At 43.4% G+C, this 14,369-nt stretch overlaps 1 protein-coding gene across 1 annotated transcript in view; it reads left to right on the top strand.

The window, feature by feature from the left end:
- The window catches only part of LOC105559203, a 28,373-nt gene extending 22,273 nt beyond the window's left edge, over window positions 1-6,100 (top strand). Inside the window, exon 4 of the mRNA XM_012007313.1 lies at window positions 5,745-6,100. Within this exon, the coding sequence (XP_011862703.1) occupies window positions 5,745-5,770 (26 nt within the window). The 3' untranslated portion in view covers window positions 5,771-6,100. The remainder of the gene's footprint in view (window positions 1-5,744) is intronic.
- Window positions 6,101-14,369: the final 8,269 nt, after the last annotated feature.

The following is a 14,369-nucleotide window of genomic DNA, read 5'->3' as shown; positions in this document are numbered from 1 at the left end:
ACGGAGAAGCGAGGATCAACGCTCTCCCGATCCCTGGCCTCTGACCAGAACCGGTCACGCACGGTCAAGTTCGATCGGTTCTTTCGTCCCGCTTCTCAGCCGCGCGTTCCTTCTCATTCTCGGTCGTACGAAAAAGCGTGGCGCTCACGTCAAATGAGATGCACGCGTTCCTCAGTTACGCGCTCCGGCCGAAATTTCCTCTCGAATACGGGCGAAAGTCATCGAGGTACGTGGCGCGCATAAAAATCAAGTGTCTACCTATTTCTCGGCGATGAGAGGAATTACGTAAGACGTTCGTGCCACACGATTGGAGAATTCCGCGTCGAGGAATACTTATTGGAGAGTGACAGGACGATTGGACGAGCCGAATTCGGGTGTTATGAGAGTATGATCGTAAAATTTCGTTTCTCTTCGCGACGAACGGCAGGTGTTGCGATATCTTTCTCGCGGAGGACGACGGCGGGGATCGCGATTTTACCTCGCTACCGGCTGCCTCTCGGAAGATCAATGCTACCCAAGAATGTCAAGTGTCGTCGAACTTGCGATCGACGGAAGGAGCCGGGGACTTTCGGTTGCGTAATTTCGCGCGTCTGTGAAATTTCGTATGAAAAGCGGCGGGGAGGGAGGGAGGGAACGCGTAATCGCGTACGAACGCGTGTTGACGCAATAATATCAGCCCGACGCAATGAAGTCGCGTTCCCATAAAACCGCCGTGCATTACTGTTGGCAAATAATGAAGATCGGTCGGATTGATTTCGACGGGGAACAAAGAAACCGGCGCCGAGCGCACGTCCTTTGTTTCAGATATTTGTTGCGGCCGGCCCAATTAAGAAAACGCGCGATTGAAATGAAAAATGCAAACGGAATATCGCGCAACGCTGCGCGTATAACATTTTATGTAACTCTATAAACGATAGCGGGGAAGAGAAGAAAGGCACCGATAACGGTATTAAAACTCGCGTACGACGCAAAAGAAGTGAATGGCGGGCGAATAAATTCTCCCCGTGAAGCACGCGGATATCGGGGGGGGGCGGGGAGCGGGGGGACCCGCGATGTACATCTCGCGCTTTATGACGTTTTGCACGCGTTAATGCGCGCGTTAACTCGGGAGAGAAAACGTAAATCTCCAGCAACCGTGCCGTGATTAACGTCATGGAGGACGAAGAGAGTGCGTTAAGCCCGAAAAGAAGACCCCGAGGTTGTAGCTCGGAGGAGCGTGCGGCTTCATCGGGACAGTTCTGAGGATTAACCGCGGCGAGCGTTAGCGCGGATAATAGGTGGTGCAAAGTACAATTTAATTCCCTGGCGGGAAATGAAAGCGTCGTGCCGCCCGAAGCATAACTGGTATGTTCACTCTCTGTCCTTTGATCTTTTCGGTCCCAATCACGTGGTATTCCGCCATTATTTTGGGCAGCAATCCAGCGACGTATGCGTACGTACTGTAGTTGTACACTCAAAAAAAAAGAATTACTGCAATAGCCAATTTTTATTGGCTGTATAAAAGTTTTCTGCTGCAACCATTTAATTTTTGAAGCAGTAAATTGCAATGTGAATCTATGATTTCAGATAGACCAATACAACCAACTTTTAAAGCTAGTAAGTAATTGGCTGCATTAGGCAATTTCTTAGCTGTGGTAGCGTTACCAAGTAGGTTGATAAGACAGTTGGCCGGGCTAGTCAACTCAAATTTGTCGTGCAAGATAGCACTAGTACCACATACTGCCGCGACGTGGCGACCGCGCGTTAGTCTTTCTCGTAAGTAAAAATTGTCCCGTATTAGTATAAAAGGCGAGCCGATATGATGGGAGAGCGAATTGTCTGGATCATGGATAAACCTTAATAACCTGAATATACTTTTGATAACTGTAATTTAACACAATTTAATGCATTAAGGCATCTTTATTAGGACCCTATCAGAACCCTACTAAAATTTCTGCTCGGGCAGGAGTCAGTTGACTAGAACAACCAACTAATAGCCTATCGTACGGGAATTTTTGGTTGGAGTAGCCAATTTACAAACCGCTGTAAAGTAGGCAGTTGGTTGGAGCAGCAAAGTTATGTATTAACTCCAGCCAAGTTTATAACAGCTTTAAAAATTGGCTGCTGCAACCAACTGAAATGCTATGTCATATTTGACTATTTAAATTGACTGACGCAGCCAGTTCTAGGCTACAGCAGCCAATTCTTTTTTTGAGTGTACACGTGGTAGTGTTATCAAAGCTACGCTACCACACGTACGACTTATCTCTTATTGGTCTGCCCAGAACAATGTCGGATACACAGAAGAGATCGACGCGAAGCGAAACAAATGACAGAGTGAGTTGGGATTGGCTGAACTGTGACGCGCTATCTAGAGGCGAAAATCAGAACCCAGAAGAGTAGAGGCCCGAGCAGAAAGATTGTCGTGTCCGTGGTGTAAAGATACAAGGTGAAGCAATTTGGTGGATGCGCAGTGTCAACCAATCAAAAGTGGTTCAAACTACCGAATTGACCAATCAGAAATTTGCTTCAACCTTCAAACTGCAAATCATTGCGGTTAAATGCAGAAAGAAACCAATGAACAATTTGCCCCAAAAATTGGTTACATGCGCAATGTTTCACCTTATATCTTTACACCATGGTCGTAACCGTTTCCGATTCTGTCGTAAGACTTAAGTCCGTGTCGGAAGTCAACGCACAAAGAATTGTCGGCCCTTTGATCTTTTCGGTCCCGATCACGTGGTATTCCGCCATTATTTTAGGCAGCAATCCAGCGGCGTATGCGTACGTACTGTAGGTGTACATGTGGCAGTGTATCAAAGCTACGCTACCACACGTACGACTTTTCTCTCATTGGTCTGCCCAGAACAATGTCGGATGCGCAGAAGAGATCGACGCGAAGCGAAACAAATGACAGAGTGAGTATTGGGATTGGCTGAGCTGTGACACGCTATCTAGTGGCGACAATCAGAATCCAAAAGATTAGGGACCTGAACAGAAAGATTGTTGTAACCGATTCTGTCGTAAGACTTAAGTCGGAAGTCAACGCACAAAGAATTGTCGCCTTGCGACGCGATAAATGCGACATATCGTCTACGACAATCCTTTGTGCGCCGACTTCCGACATAGACTTGCGTCTTACTACGGAATCGTAAACACTTGCGACAATCTTTCTGCTCGGGCCCTAAGTCGCTGTCGTAACATTTATGGGAAGTCCATAGACTTCTATATAATGTGGGGAAGTGCGTAAATAAACCGAATTTAACAGATTTATGTGACAATCGTTTCATTTTCCTACATAACATTTTTATGCCGCAAAATGTTACGTGATTTGCACTTTTTCCTAAAAGTTTTTCACCTTCAACAAAATTGCGGCACGAAGGTGTCGAATTTGTAGAATTACATATTTCACCTATGGGGAGCCTCATTTTAATTACTTAAATAATCTTCAATCTTAGAAATATGTGCACATCGTATTATAAACGAAAGTGACCTACTCTCGTCGGCCATCCTACCTTGGTGACGTCACAACCGCAAATCCCAATACTAGTTATACTATGCCCTAAGCGTGTCACCGCGCTGACCGCGGGGATTGGCGAGGCCGAGGAAGCGAGATTGCTGCAATTCGCGAGAGCGCGTGACTTCCGTCGGCTAAATACTTCTGCAATAGCCTTCATTTCGAAATCTCGCGAGAGAGATAAGAGCTCGCGATAAAAAGTGCGCGAGTATCTTCATCTGCAATTTGCCAATTACGAACGATCGTATCTCGTGCGCGATAACAAGCCGTCGTGAATTCCGATGCCGGCTGAAGAATCGCAACGGCACGCCGTTCCGGGCCAAACGGCCATTCGTTCCCCTCGATAGTCATTAAACCCGACGATCCGCATTTAATTACGCAACACGCAAAAACTGTTGACCCCTCCGGACGTCCCTGACGGAAATTTATCTGGGGTTGAAAGGAGGAGGGTGCGAGAAACGAATTTTCCCCGAGACTCGCCGTCGGTATTCCCCGTGGAAACGAACTCTCGTAACTTAACGATATCTCCGTTAAATACCTTTTTCTTTACGGGACATTAATTTGGACGAGAAGACGTCCGCGCGCGGGAACGCCCGAAAGAAGTTTTTAATGACTCGGTATAAAGTGTTCCGGTACATTTCACTAACCAGCCGCAGGTAGTGTCGATATGATTACGGCAACGCTGCTCTCTTTTAAAGTGCAAAGCTTACAAATCGCATGTCTAAACGTTTAACGTACGTAAACGTCAACTGTCTCTAAGGCCGGTTCTACATTGGTCGTATCGTGGTGTCGCAAGGCTCGTAGATTGGTTCTAATTCAACGCTGATTGGTCGAATTTAAGATTCGCGACGCTACGATACGATCAACGTAGCACCGGCCTAAGCATTGGCGACACGATGTGATCGCAAAGACACACCCCCGGCCGCCCGAATCGTTTTCAAGTCGAACTCGGCCGTCACCTACCGACAATTATTTCTGAACGCTGCCGTTCGTCGTTAGGGCGTTCTCACATTTAAATCGATTATAATCGGAACGGGGGCGGAATCCTTTCGGTTCCCTAATGGCTTCCATTCGGATCCCCCGTTCGTTTCGCGGTCGACTTTATTATCGACGCTGCGGACGATCTCGGCGGAGCACACGTGCGCTGCGCGCGAAAGCGAGGGCGAAACGACAGAGCACTAGGGGAGCGGAAAAGCGAGCACTTACTAATCAAAGGGTAGAAGACGAGGGGGATGAGGTCAATTCTGCCCGCCTCCGACGGACGGGACAAGGTGACGAGGGTCCTGTAATTAGCAGCTTTGAAGTGGTATCACCCTCGCTACTCATTAGCGACGTTCAGGTGTCCCGAGTGTTGGCGCTCCGAGGGATACTTTCGACAGTAGAATCGCAGATGGAAATCACACGGACCGTTGAACGGGCCTCGCCCTGATGAGTCCGAGGATCCGCAGAGATCGTCGTCGAATGGTGCTCTCTAAAGTTTTTCGAGTGAAATTAGAACCATGGAGTGAAATATTCGCTCTATCGGAGTAAATGTTCATTCTAGTAGAGTCAAGATTTCCTCCAATAGAGCGAACGTTTCACTCCGTGCTTCTATTTTCACTCGAAAAACTTTAGAGAGTGGGCGTCGGGAGGATGAGGGCAGGGGAAACGCGGAAGAGAGAAGGAGAGAGATCAGAATTCGGTTGGGAAATCGGGAAAGCGATTTTTATCGCGGCTGCCGATGATGATGGAGAATCTGCCGGCGTGAGCGTCGCGGAAGTGTAGGCGGCTAGAAATGTGGGAATTAATTTTCCATGCTTCGTCCACCCGCGCTTCCGCGATCGCGACAAGGATGAATGGGCCGGAATAACCGTTATTATAAATTCGTAGCGTGATTTACGAGCCCTTTAACCTTCGGCCTCGAGGTGTGTTCGCGAAAAAACGAAAAATGTATAAAGAAAAAAGCAATTCGAGCCTTTGCCAAACGATCCGTCGTCGAAACAGCTTGCAACTCTGGGAGAGATAAGACGGTTAGCAACCCATTTTGGGGCCCACGATTGGTAATCCAATTATTTCGATTGTTTGTAACTCTAATCTTTTACGAAAAACGGACAACATTTTTCCTAGAGTAGAGTTACGAGCAATCCAAATAATTCGATCACTAGTTGTGGGCCCCAAAATGGGTTGCTGTCTCTTTTTTCCCCAGAGAACGGTTAACCCTTCCGTTCAACCTTTCAGAAAATGAGTACGAGTCTGTATTTTGTTGCAGGTTACATCACCTACTTCTACTACTAAACACCCGGTAATCGAGGGGCTGCACGAGAAGATGGCAGCGCGAAGAGAAAAATGGTGGTCAAGGTTTCGGACGTCACGGCTCGCAGACTCCAACTGGACATTGCGGTAGATTAAGTAGATCAGCGTCACGTGGCAGCGCGTGTCCATTGAAGGAAGGACGGTGCCTAAAGCAGTTCCTTTCTTCTCCCTTTTCACTGAACAATAGCCTCTCCTCCGCGATTGGCGGCGTGGGAGTACGCCTACTTCCCGTGAACTTTGTCAGGTTGCGCAAAGTTCGCAGGACCAGAGCTATTAACGCGATGTGCAAATAGAGAAATACGTGCGATCACACGATTACGAGATTTTTTTTTCTAAAAACATCAAGTTCCCCACCCCACCCCACAAGGCGTTAGTACGCGAAATTATTTTGGGATGAAAGTTCGACGGGGTATAGCGCGGTATAAACTGAGATCCGTGATTTCCTTATCTCCCTCGAGCAAGGGAGGCTTATCACCCTAGATGCACCATTGGGAATGCCAGCTAGACCGATAGTGCTAAGTACCGGCCATATCGAAATTGATATTGCGTCACTTACAATTAGACCCGATACCCGAACACGGTAACACGAGCAACGAGAACCGTCCGCAATAAACGACGCCTACAAAGGTACACTGAGAAAAATTTTCATCGGATAAACCAATTAAATAGTATGTCCGACGGTTAATTTTTCCGATTACGTTTTCCGATTAAATTATGGATATATCCGATGAAATTTATCCGATGAAATGCAATTACCGATGAAATTTGATTGAACCGATCAAATTTTTCATCGGATATACAATTTAATCGGATATATCCGTTTGTTATCATGTAATTGGATTATCCGATTATATTCAATCGGACATTTTTCTCAGTGTACAGGTCGTATTTTATGGTGCGCATCACTACGGGTATTCGCGCCTCCGCGCGGCGGTAACGCCGAGGCGTGCATAATTAGTAGCAGCCAGAAAGCACCGGTGCCCTCCTGACAGCGCGATCCTAGAACAAAGCTAGCGGGACTGAATAGCGATCCGCGCTCCGCGCCTTCGCAGTCGAGAGATATATCCGCTTATGAAACAAGACCGGGTAAATAGAGGTGAGTCCGTCGCGCGCGCGCCGCTGGATCCACCGAAAATGATTAAGAGGCAGCGGTATACGTTTCGTGCCGACTGCTACATTATTTATTGCCAACGCGATGGCGATTTAATTAAGCGCGGCTAGCCGTTTTCGGGCGAGCAGCCTTTACGATCTGCCTGTTTCGTGTTCAAATTGTTAACGCCCCGCGTCGTGCGGCGGCTTAATATAAGTAATATATTTATATGTAAATGTGATAGAGAGAGAAAGAGAGAGAGAGTGCAAGGAAGTGGTATGAGGCCGCGAATCAATGGCCGGGGTGCCGCCGTCGCTTTCGTTTCCGTGCAATTCGGTCATGGTTCTTTAAACGCGAAAGACACGTTGGCGCATTTAAATGCCCGGCCTCTCGGCGGCAATCTGTTCCGCACGCGCCCGGTTTTAATCGCGCCCGGTGGCGAAAAATGCGCGAGTCCGCAGCTTCATTGATCCGTGGCCGGAAAAAAAACATTCCGGTTAATTAGCCCGCCCTTACGTAACTTTCGCATGAGTATATGGTCGATCTTAGATGATTTTTATAAGTCCTTTTTGTATAAGCAGAGCGTGTAAATATTACATGATCTAGAGGAATAAAAGAAAATCATTGTCTAATTGTCCGCGTTTGTCTTACCACAAATTTTTATGCATATCTCTAGCTCTCATCTGCCGACAGATCGACAAGCGAATCGATTGGGGAAATGAAAAACAGCACGTGCTGGGAAATACTTTGAAGATAGACCATGCAATGATTGCATGTATATTTAAACAGTTTAAGGACACGCAGTTTTATTCTGTAGAAGACGCGTGTCCCGATAAAACGGCATCGTAAGATAAACTGTAACAAATAACTGTTGATATTTAAAGGTGAGTATATTTAGTGCACTTTCGACTAAATACTTGTCTATTACAGGAAATTTTTATTGCAGCAGAACGCATTAATTAGTTTTACGATGCGAGATTAACTCGGCATAGAGCGTAAATGTATCCAAGTTGCACCGGGGACCTTTCGTTGCCCAAGGAGACCTCGTCCCGGAATGAAATTTGCCAATAAAATGATAAACACGACGGTCGGCGTTCTTATCCGCGACGAAATCTGCGGTGCACGACGCTCGCACGACGACGATAATTACCATCGGGCGCCCATTATCCGCGTTCGTGTATTAGTAATTACGAAAGTTTCCTGCGACCGTTCGAGCGCGCGCGGGATATTCGAGCACATTTACGTTCGACTGTACGTAAGACTCTCACCCGATCTTTGCGGACGGAGAAACTGTGTCTTGTAATGTGTAACGAAAGTACATTTACGTCCAGTCGCGCATTAATGAGAAGAGCGTGAATATTAACAGCTAACGGCTCAAAGCGAGATGGAGGCAGGCGTAACATTGTCCGCGATGAAAGTTACAGCGATTTGTCATTAAAACGACCGTAATCGCCGCGCGCCTGTCTAAAAATAGTCCCTGTATTAGACAGCTATATATACGTTCCTAATCTTGTATTTTACGTATCAAAAAATGCAACAGGTTCTCAGAGTCTTTGAGGCATGAGAACGGCCTCTTATCGGAGTCCTAAAAGTTTCTATCTAGAGCACGTCCGTTTGCTAATCCACAGCTGCAAAACCGGTTTCGTTTTAAATCACGTATGAGAGCCACGCAAATTATACAAAACGTATCGACCGTATTATTTGCCTTAATAGTAATTGGTAATAATTAATGAATACTCGCGCACGAGCGATTATTACAGGCTAACCCGTCAATTTTCGGTATTATTTCTCCGCTCGACAAGCAACAGTCGTCCAATAATCGTAAATAGACGTGTCGCGAGCAGTCGCTGGACGAACGTATTTTCACGCACGATTCGCTAATCGTTCCCGAGTGAAAACATTTCGAAATGAATAAGATGGGATATCCGCGTGGGATTAAATCAGTCGAACATGGGAATATGACCGGATTTTATTTATGCGCACCTACGTGCAAGAAATGCGCGCTTACGGCGGAAATTACAGAAATCGGCGTCGTCGCCACAATTCCTTTCGTAAAACCGGTAGGATTTTCTATCTAAGGAAAGTGGGACAAGATTTATTATGATATTATGGCATCGCGGCATGCTCATTGCATGAGATTCGTGATGTATCATATATCCGCGCGGAGATAAGAATCTGCTGCTCCCTAGCGTTCGCTTGTTCATTCTAGAGCTAAGTCGAGCTGCATATTTGACAGAGATTCGAAAGCGCACGGAGAACGTAGACACACAGCTAGATTCGCTGTGGAATAGAGTCATTTGCGATTCCAAAAACAGTGCGGTGATTTAAAAAATGTGCAACGATTTTATTGGCTATTGTTAATTATTGTGTCTCTCGAATGTAAAGATTACTACACTGCAAGAAAGTAATATTGTATCAACAGTAGAGTTAATTGGAAATAGTCTTACGGAGAGAATCTTCTCTTAAAATTTACCCCGAAAATCATGTAATCGTAAGACAACATTTTTGAAGAACTTTATGAGTTTTTTTAAATTTTCCCATACATTTTTCCAGTAAAATGTGTACTAAATATAATTACTAGTAAAATGTATAATAAAATTTGGAAAAACTCTCATAAAGTTCTTCAAAATGCCATGCTGGCCATTCAGGGCAAATTTTAAGGGAAAATTCTCTCCGCGTATTAATTCGGTAACAAAAATTCTGAATAAACGGAATACGTGTTTTATTACGATTCTATTGCCTTTTATTAATTATTGTGTCTCTCTAATGTAAAGATCACTACACTGCAAGAAAGTAATATTGTATCAACAGTAGAGTTAATTGGAAATAATCTTACGGAGAGAATCTTCTCTTGAAATTTGCCCCGAAAATCATAATCGTAAGACAACATGGTTTTTGAAGAACTTTATGAGAGTTTTTTGAAATTTTCCCATACATTTTACCAGTAAAATGTGTACTAAATATAATTACTAGCAAAGGGTATGGTAAAATTTGGAAAAACTCTCATAAAGTTCTTCAAAATGCCATGCTGGCCATTCAGGGCAAATTTTAAGGGAAAATTCTCTCCGCGTATTAATTCGGTAACAAAAATTCTGAATAAACGGAATACGTGTTTTATTACGATTCTATTGCCTTTATTAATTATTGTGTCTCTCTAATGTAAAGATCACTACACTGCAAGAAAGTAATATTGTATCAACAGTAGAGTTAATTGGAAATAATCTTACGGAGAGAATCTTCTCTTGAAATTTGCCTCGAAAATCATAATCGTAAGACAACATGGTTTTTGAAGAACTTTATGAGAGTTTTTTGAAATTTTCCCATACATTTTTCCAGTAAAATGTGTACTAAGTATAATTACTAATAAAAGGTATGGTAAAATTTGGAAAAACTCTCATAAATTTCTTCAACATGCCATGCTGACCTACGATTACATGATTTTCACGGTAAATTTTACTAGAAAATTCTCTCCATTTATTAATTAAGTAACAAGAATTCTAATTAAACGGAATACGTGTTTTATTAAAACAAGAATATGACGTATTGAGACAAGATTATTTCTTATTCGATCTCACGCTGGTAATACTTTTTTATATACGTAATGACTGCGATGAATTTTTTTCTAAAACAATGTATTACATCTGAGGCGAGTAAAACTTTTTAGGGGGTTGTGGTATCTAAAGTAATCACTTTAATATGTATTTACATAAAGGAAAGTAACGTGTCTTAGATTATATAAGCCAGACATTCATAGCATCGCTACGTTATCCCCGGCAGAAAATTAACGCTTTACTGCGCACGCAAAAGCGTATATACATATTATTTGCGCGGCGCGATAATGCAGTAATCAATATTTATGAAATCGCGGCTCCACTTTGCACAAAGCGTCCCGCGTTTAAGGATGTAAAACGTTAATCTCGGCGCGCGTGGGGAGGGAGGAATGGGCCAAGTCGCGGGGAAAGTCCCCTTCAAGGCGAAGATGCTTAGCGAGAGACGCTCGATTTCTGTCTCGTTCGTCGCGAAGACGATGTACTTGTCGGTCCGTACAAATCGGTGCCACTTTCCGCTTCCGTGACGAGGAAACGACGTTCGCTCGTTCGCGCACCACTTTTGCCTCTCCTCCGAGTATCGGGCACTTCCAGTCTGCCGAACAAATGTTCAATCGATTATCGAATGCGAGCGTCGTCGTTGCAGCCTCGCCTGCATCGCCATTTATCGAGTAGCTGTCGGGTTCACGTCGCGGCGAATTTCTAAAGGCCCCGAGATCCGCATTTCACTCCTTCCAGGCGTTATTATTATATTCTCCCGCGGTGACTGCGCGCAATGGCTGCACGTCACTCCTCAAAGCTTCATTTTCAATTAAGGAACGCTCCGACGATCGATATTTACGGTCGGTCCGCCATAAGTACTGTCTTTTTAAATATAATGACAAGACGGCGACTCGTTCACCGTCGAAGCTCAGCTTGTCAAGGCACATTTTCGTCGCAAAGGAGCTTTGTAATAGGGATCCTCAATATCATTTGTTAAGCAGTCAATTTATTGAAAAATCAGCTTGCCTTATTGTTCGCCACACGCGCACGTATTTTATTACATTTTAGTCTATTGATTTATTATATGTATTTTATTCATTTATACTGGCAACTTTTACATAACAAGTTGGAAAACAATGTACATTAATGTAAAGGTATGTTAATTCGCATGGTACATTGCGGAATTACCGTAGAAGATCTAAGATCTTGGAGAGATCTAAGATTTAAAACATTCTGGCGCACACAATACTTTGATATTACGCTACTTCCCGAGCAATTATGAATCATATTTTTCTTCAATCCCGGATTATTTTCTTGTTAGCATTCACAAGAGTTTGCCAGGCGTAATTGGACTAATTACTCCTCGGTTACGAAATACTATAATAAGGTAATATTTAGCGTCATCGCGTCTTCGTTGTAAATGGCACAATTACGTGTGTTTGATGAAATCGCAGTTCCGCCCATTAACTATTAAAAAAAATATATTTTTTCAAACTGACCGCTGGCACCTCGTTTTTGCGAGAGTACGCGGTGCTAGTAGTTGTCAACTTTTTGACAAGTTTCTCGACAGTTCTCACAATTTCGATCGTTTCGATCATAGACATAGTAAATATAGACTGAGCGTCCCATTGGATAGGCTGAAGCTTGTGAAGAGGGAGACAGACAAGATTTGAGAAGACTTTCTTTCTCTGTCTCACTATCGTCACAAGGGAGAATCACGTATGTGTAGTACTGCGCAGATTCCTTTCTTTTACGATGGTGTAAGACAGAGAAAGAAAGTCTTTTTAAATCTCTCTCTCTCTCTCTCTCTCTCTCTCTCTATGTCTATGGTTTCAATACATTTTGACACAGTTTCGCCCGTTAACTAATTTTGAATAATTTTTCAATCTGACCGCTGGTGTCTTTTATTTCCGAAAGATTTTCGGAAATAAGGTGCCGACTATACAGTGACGGATATCAACGGATTGTTCGCAGCTCACGTTTGTATTAACTTCTCGATAGCTGTTTCTCCTTTCTTCTTTTTCCCTTTCGCGATATCCATTGCGTCGACCTGGCACGCAATAAATATACGCCACCGTCCAATTTTCGCAATACGCAAACGACAGATATCGGTTCGATGTGTGGTTTTTCGCGGTCAGTCCGTAGCCGCGCATTGTGCAACGCCTCGGTACTGTAATGACTCCGAGTAGTTTCGTTTTTATCGGTATTCGTCTACCGGGACGCGTCAGCGAGCAAAACAGACAGAAACGATTTCGGTCAGCAAAATACATTTCTATAATTGCACGGTCGTGCTCGCATTGCCGGTCAGAGAAGTCACAACTTTCCATACACCTGATATATTTCAGACTTAATGCTTATTTATCTACACTTTATATATAAAAGCATCAATGGTTAATAGATAAAACAATATTTTGTATATTCTTGCGTTATTACGTATTGAGTTTGTAACTTCTTAGGGGAGCAATACATAAATCAATCTATCTAGTTAACAATTCAAAGTAACTGTCCGATCAGATTTTATCAAACCTTGGTTTTAAACTTATCAAATTGTTATTACTGGCAACTCAAAGAGATTTCTATGTTTGAATTTACACCTACGACTGAAAGGTGTGTCAATCTCTAAAAGATTTGGATTTAGCAATTGCGTCCATGCCGGGGGAAGGGGGGAAGGGGACAGGGATACTTAAAAATCGTGTATCGACAGTTCTGTGTATTGCCGACAATCCGAATCGGCGCGCAGTTTAAAGTCGAAGAGTAGACGTGAAGATTTTTATACTGTTATTGCGACAAATATCGCCACATGCCTCAGTGGTCGAATTGGTGAGACGCCCGCTTCGAGAGTAGGGTAGTCCAGGTTCAAACCCTGGCTGAGGTAATATTTTTCGCAGTAAGTTTTCTCTATTAAAACACTGGCCGGTTAATGCCGATTAAAAAGCTTGATGATAATTATTTATTACTGGCAACTTAAAGAGCTTTCTATGTTATCAAGATTTATTGTAAGAGCGTTTCAAATTTAACGATAAGTGTTGAACTTATCAAGTTTTATTATAAGAGCGTTAAAAGTGTTACGTTAAGTGTTTATGCGCAAGTGCAAGCAGTTCAGCGCAGAACTACACGGGGAGACCGATATGATTACCACATGTCTAATTAGGGTTGGCACAACCCCAATAAACAGTAATATTTGGGACAGCTATCTGTGCTTGTTATACCCATATTGATATGATAAGTAGTGGAGACTACTATATGCGTTTTGTGTAGCAAACTTAGTGAATGTTGCAACGCAAAACAATGTAGATGCCCCTACTATTTGTACGGCAACATTTTTATTTAACTACTTTTGCCTTAGCCGGTCTTTCCGTCTTTCTCGCCGCGCGCAATTTGCCATTCGCAGTGATTCGCTAGCCGAGCGGTTTTTTGACGAGAATAGTGATTTCTCGACTAGTATTGAGACCTGACTAATTGTAGACTTATGATACAAGTCCTGCAATGACAGGTAAAAATTTTAAGTTGTCCAAGTTAACGCGAACGAAACGACAAATAATAAATTACGAATGATAAATTACGAATCACGAAGAGTGCGGTAAGTAATAACGAATGTCCAACAAATTCCGTTATTATGACGTATGTAAATATACACCTTCAATAGATGGTCCCAGTATTACCCACTACAATAATTGTAATTTTACATGTAATTTTTTTACAGTGTACCCACATTGGTATGATAAATATTGGAGATAACTGTATGCGTTTTGTGCAGCAAACTTAGTGAATGTTGCAACGCAAAACAATGTAGATGTCCCTACTATTTATACGGCGACATTTTTATTTTAGTTATTTTCGCCTTAGCCGGTCTTTCCGTGTGATCGATTCGCCGAGCGCAATTTGTCATTCGCAGTGATTCGCTAGCCGAGCGGTTTTTTTACGAAAACAGTGATTTTATGACTAATATTGAAACCTGACC

Source organism: Vollenhovia emeryi, unplaced genomic scaffold (genome assembly GCF_000949405.1).
Source record: "Vollenhovia emeryi isolate VEMERY1.0 unplaced genomic scaffold, V.emery_V1.0 DF939286.1, whole genome shotgun sequence".
Taxonomy (NCBI): Eukaryota; Metazoa; Arthropoda; class Insecta; order Hymenoptera; family Formicidae; genus Vollenhovia; species Vollenhovia emeryi.
Note: the sequence above shows the minus strand (reverse complement) of the source record. Positions and strands in the feature narration are given on the sequence as shown.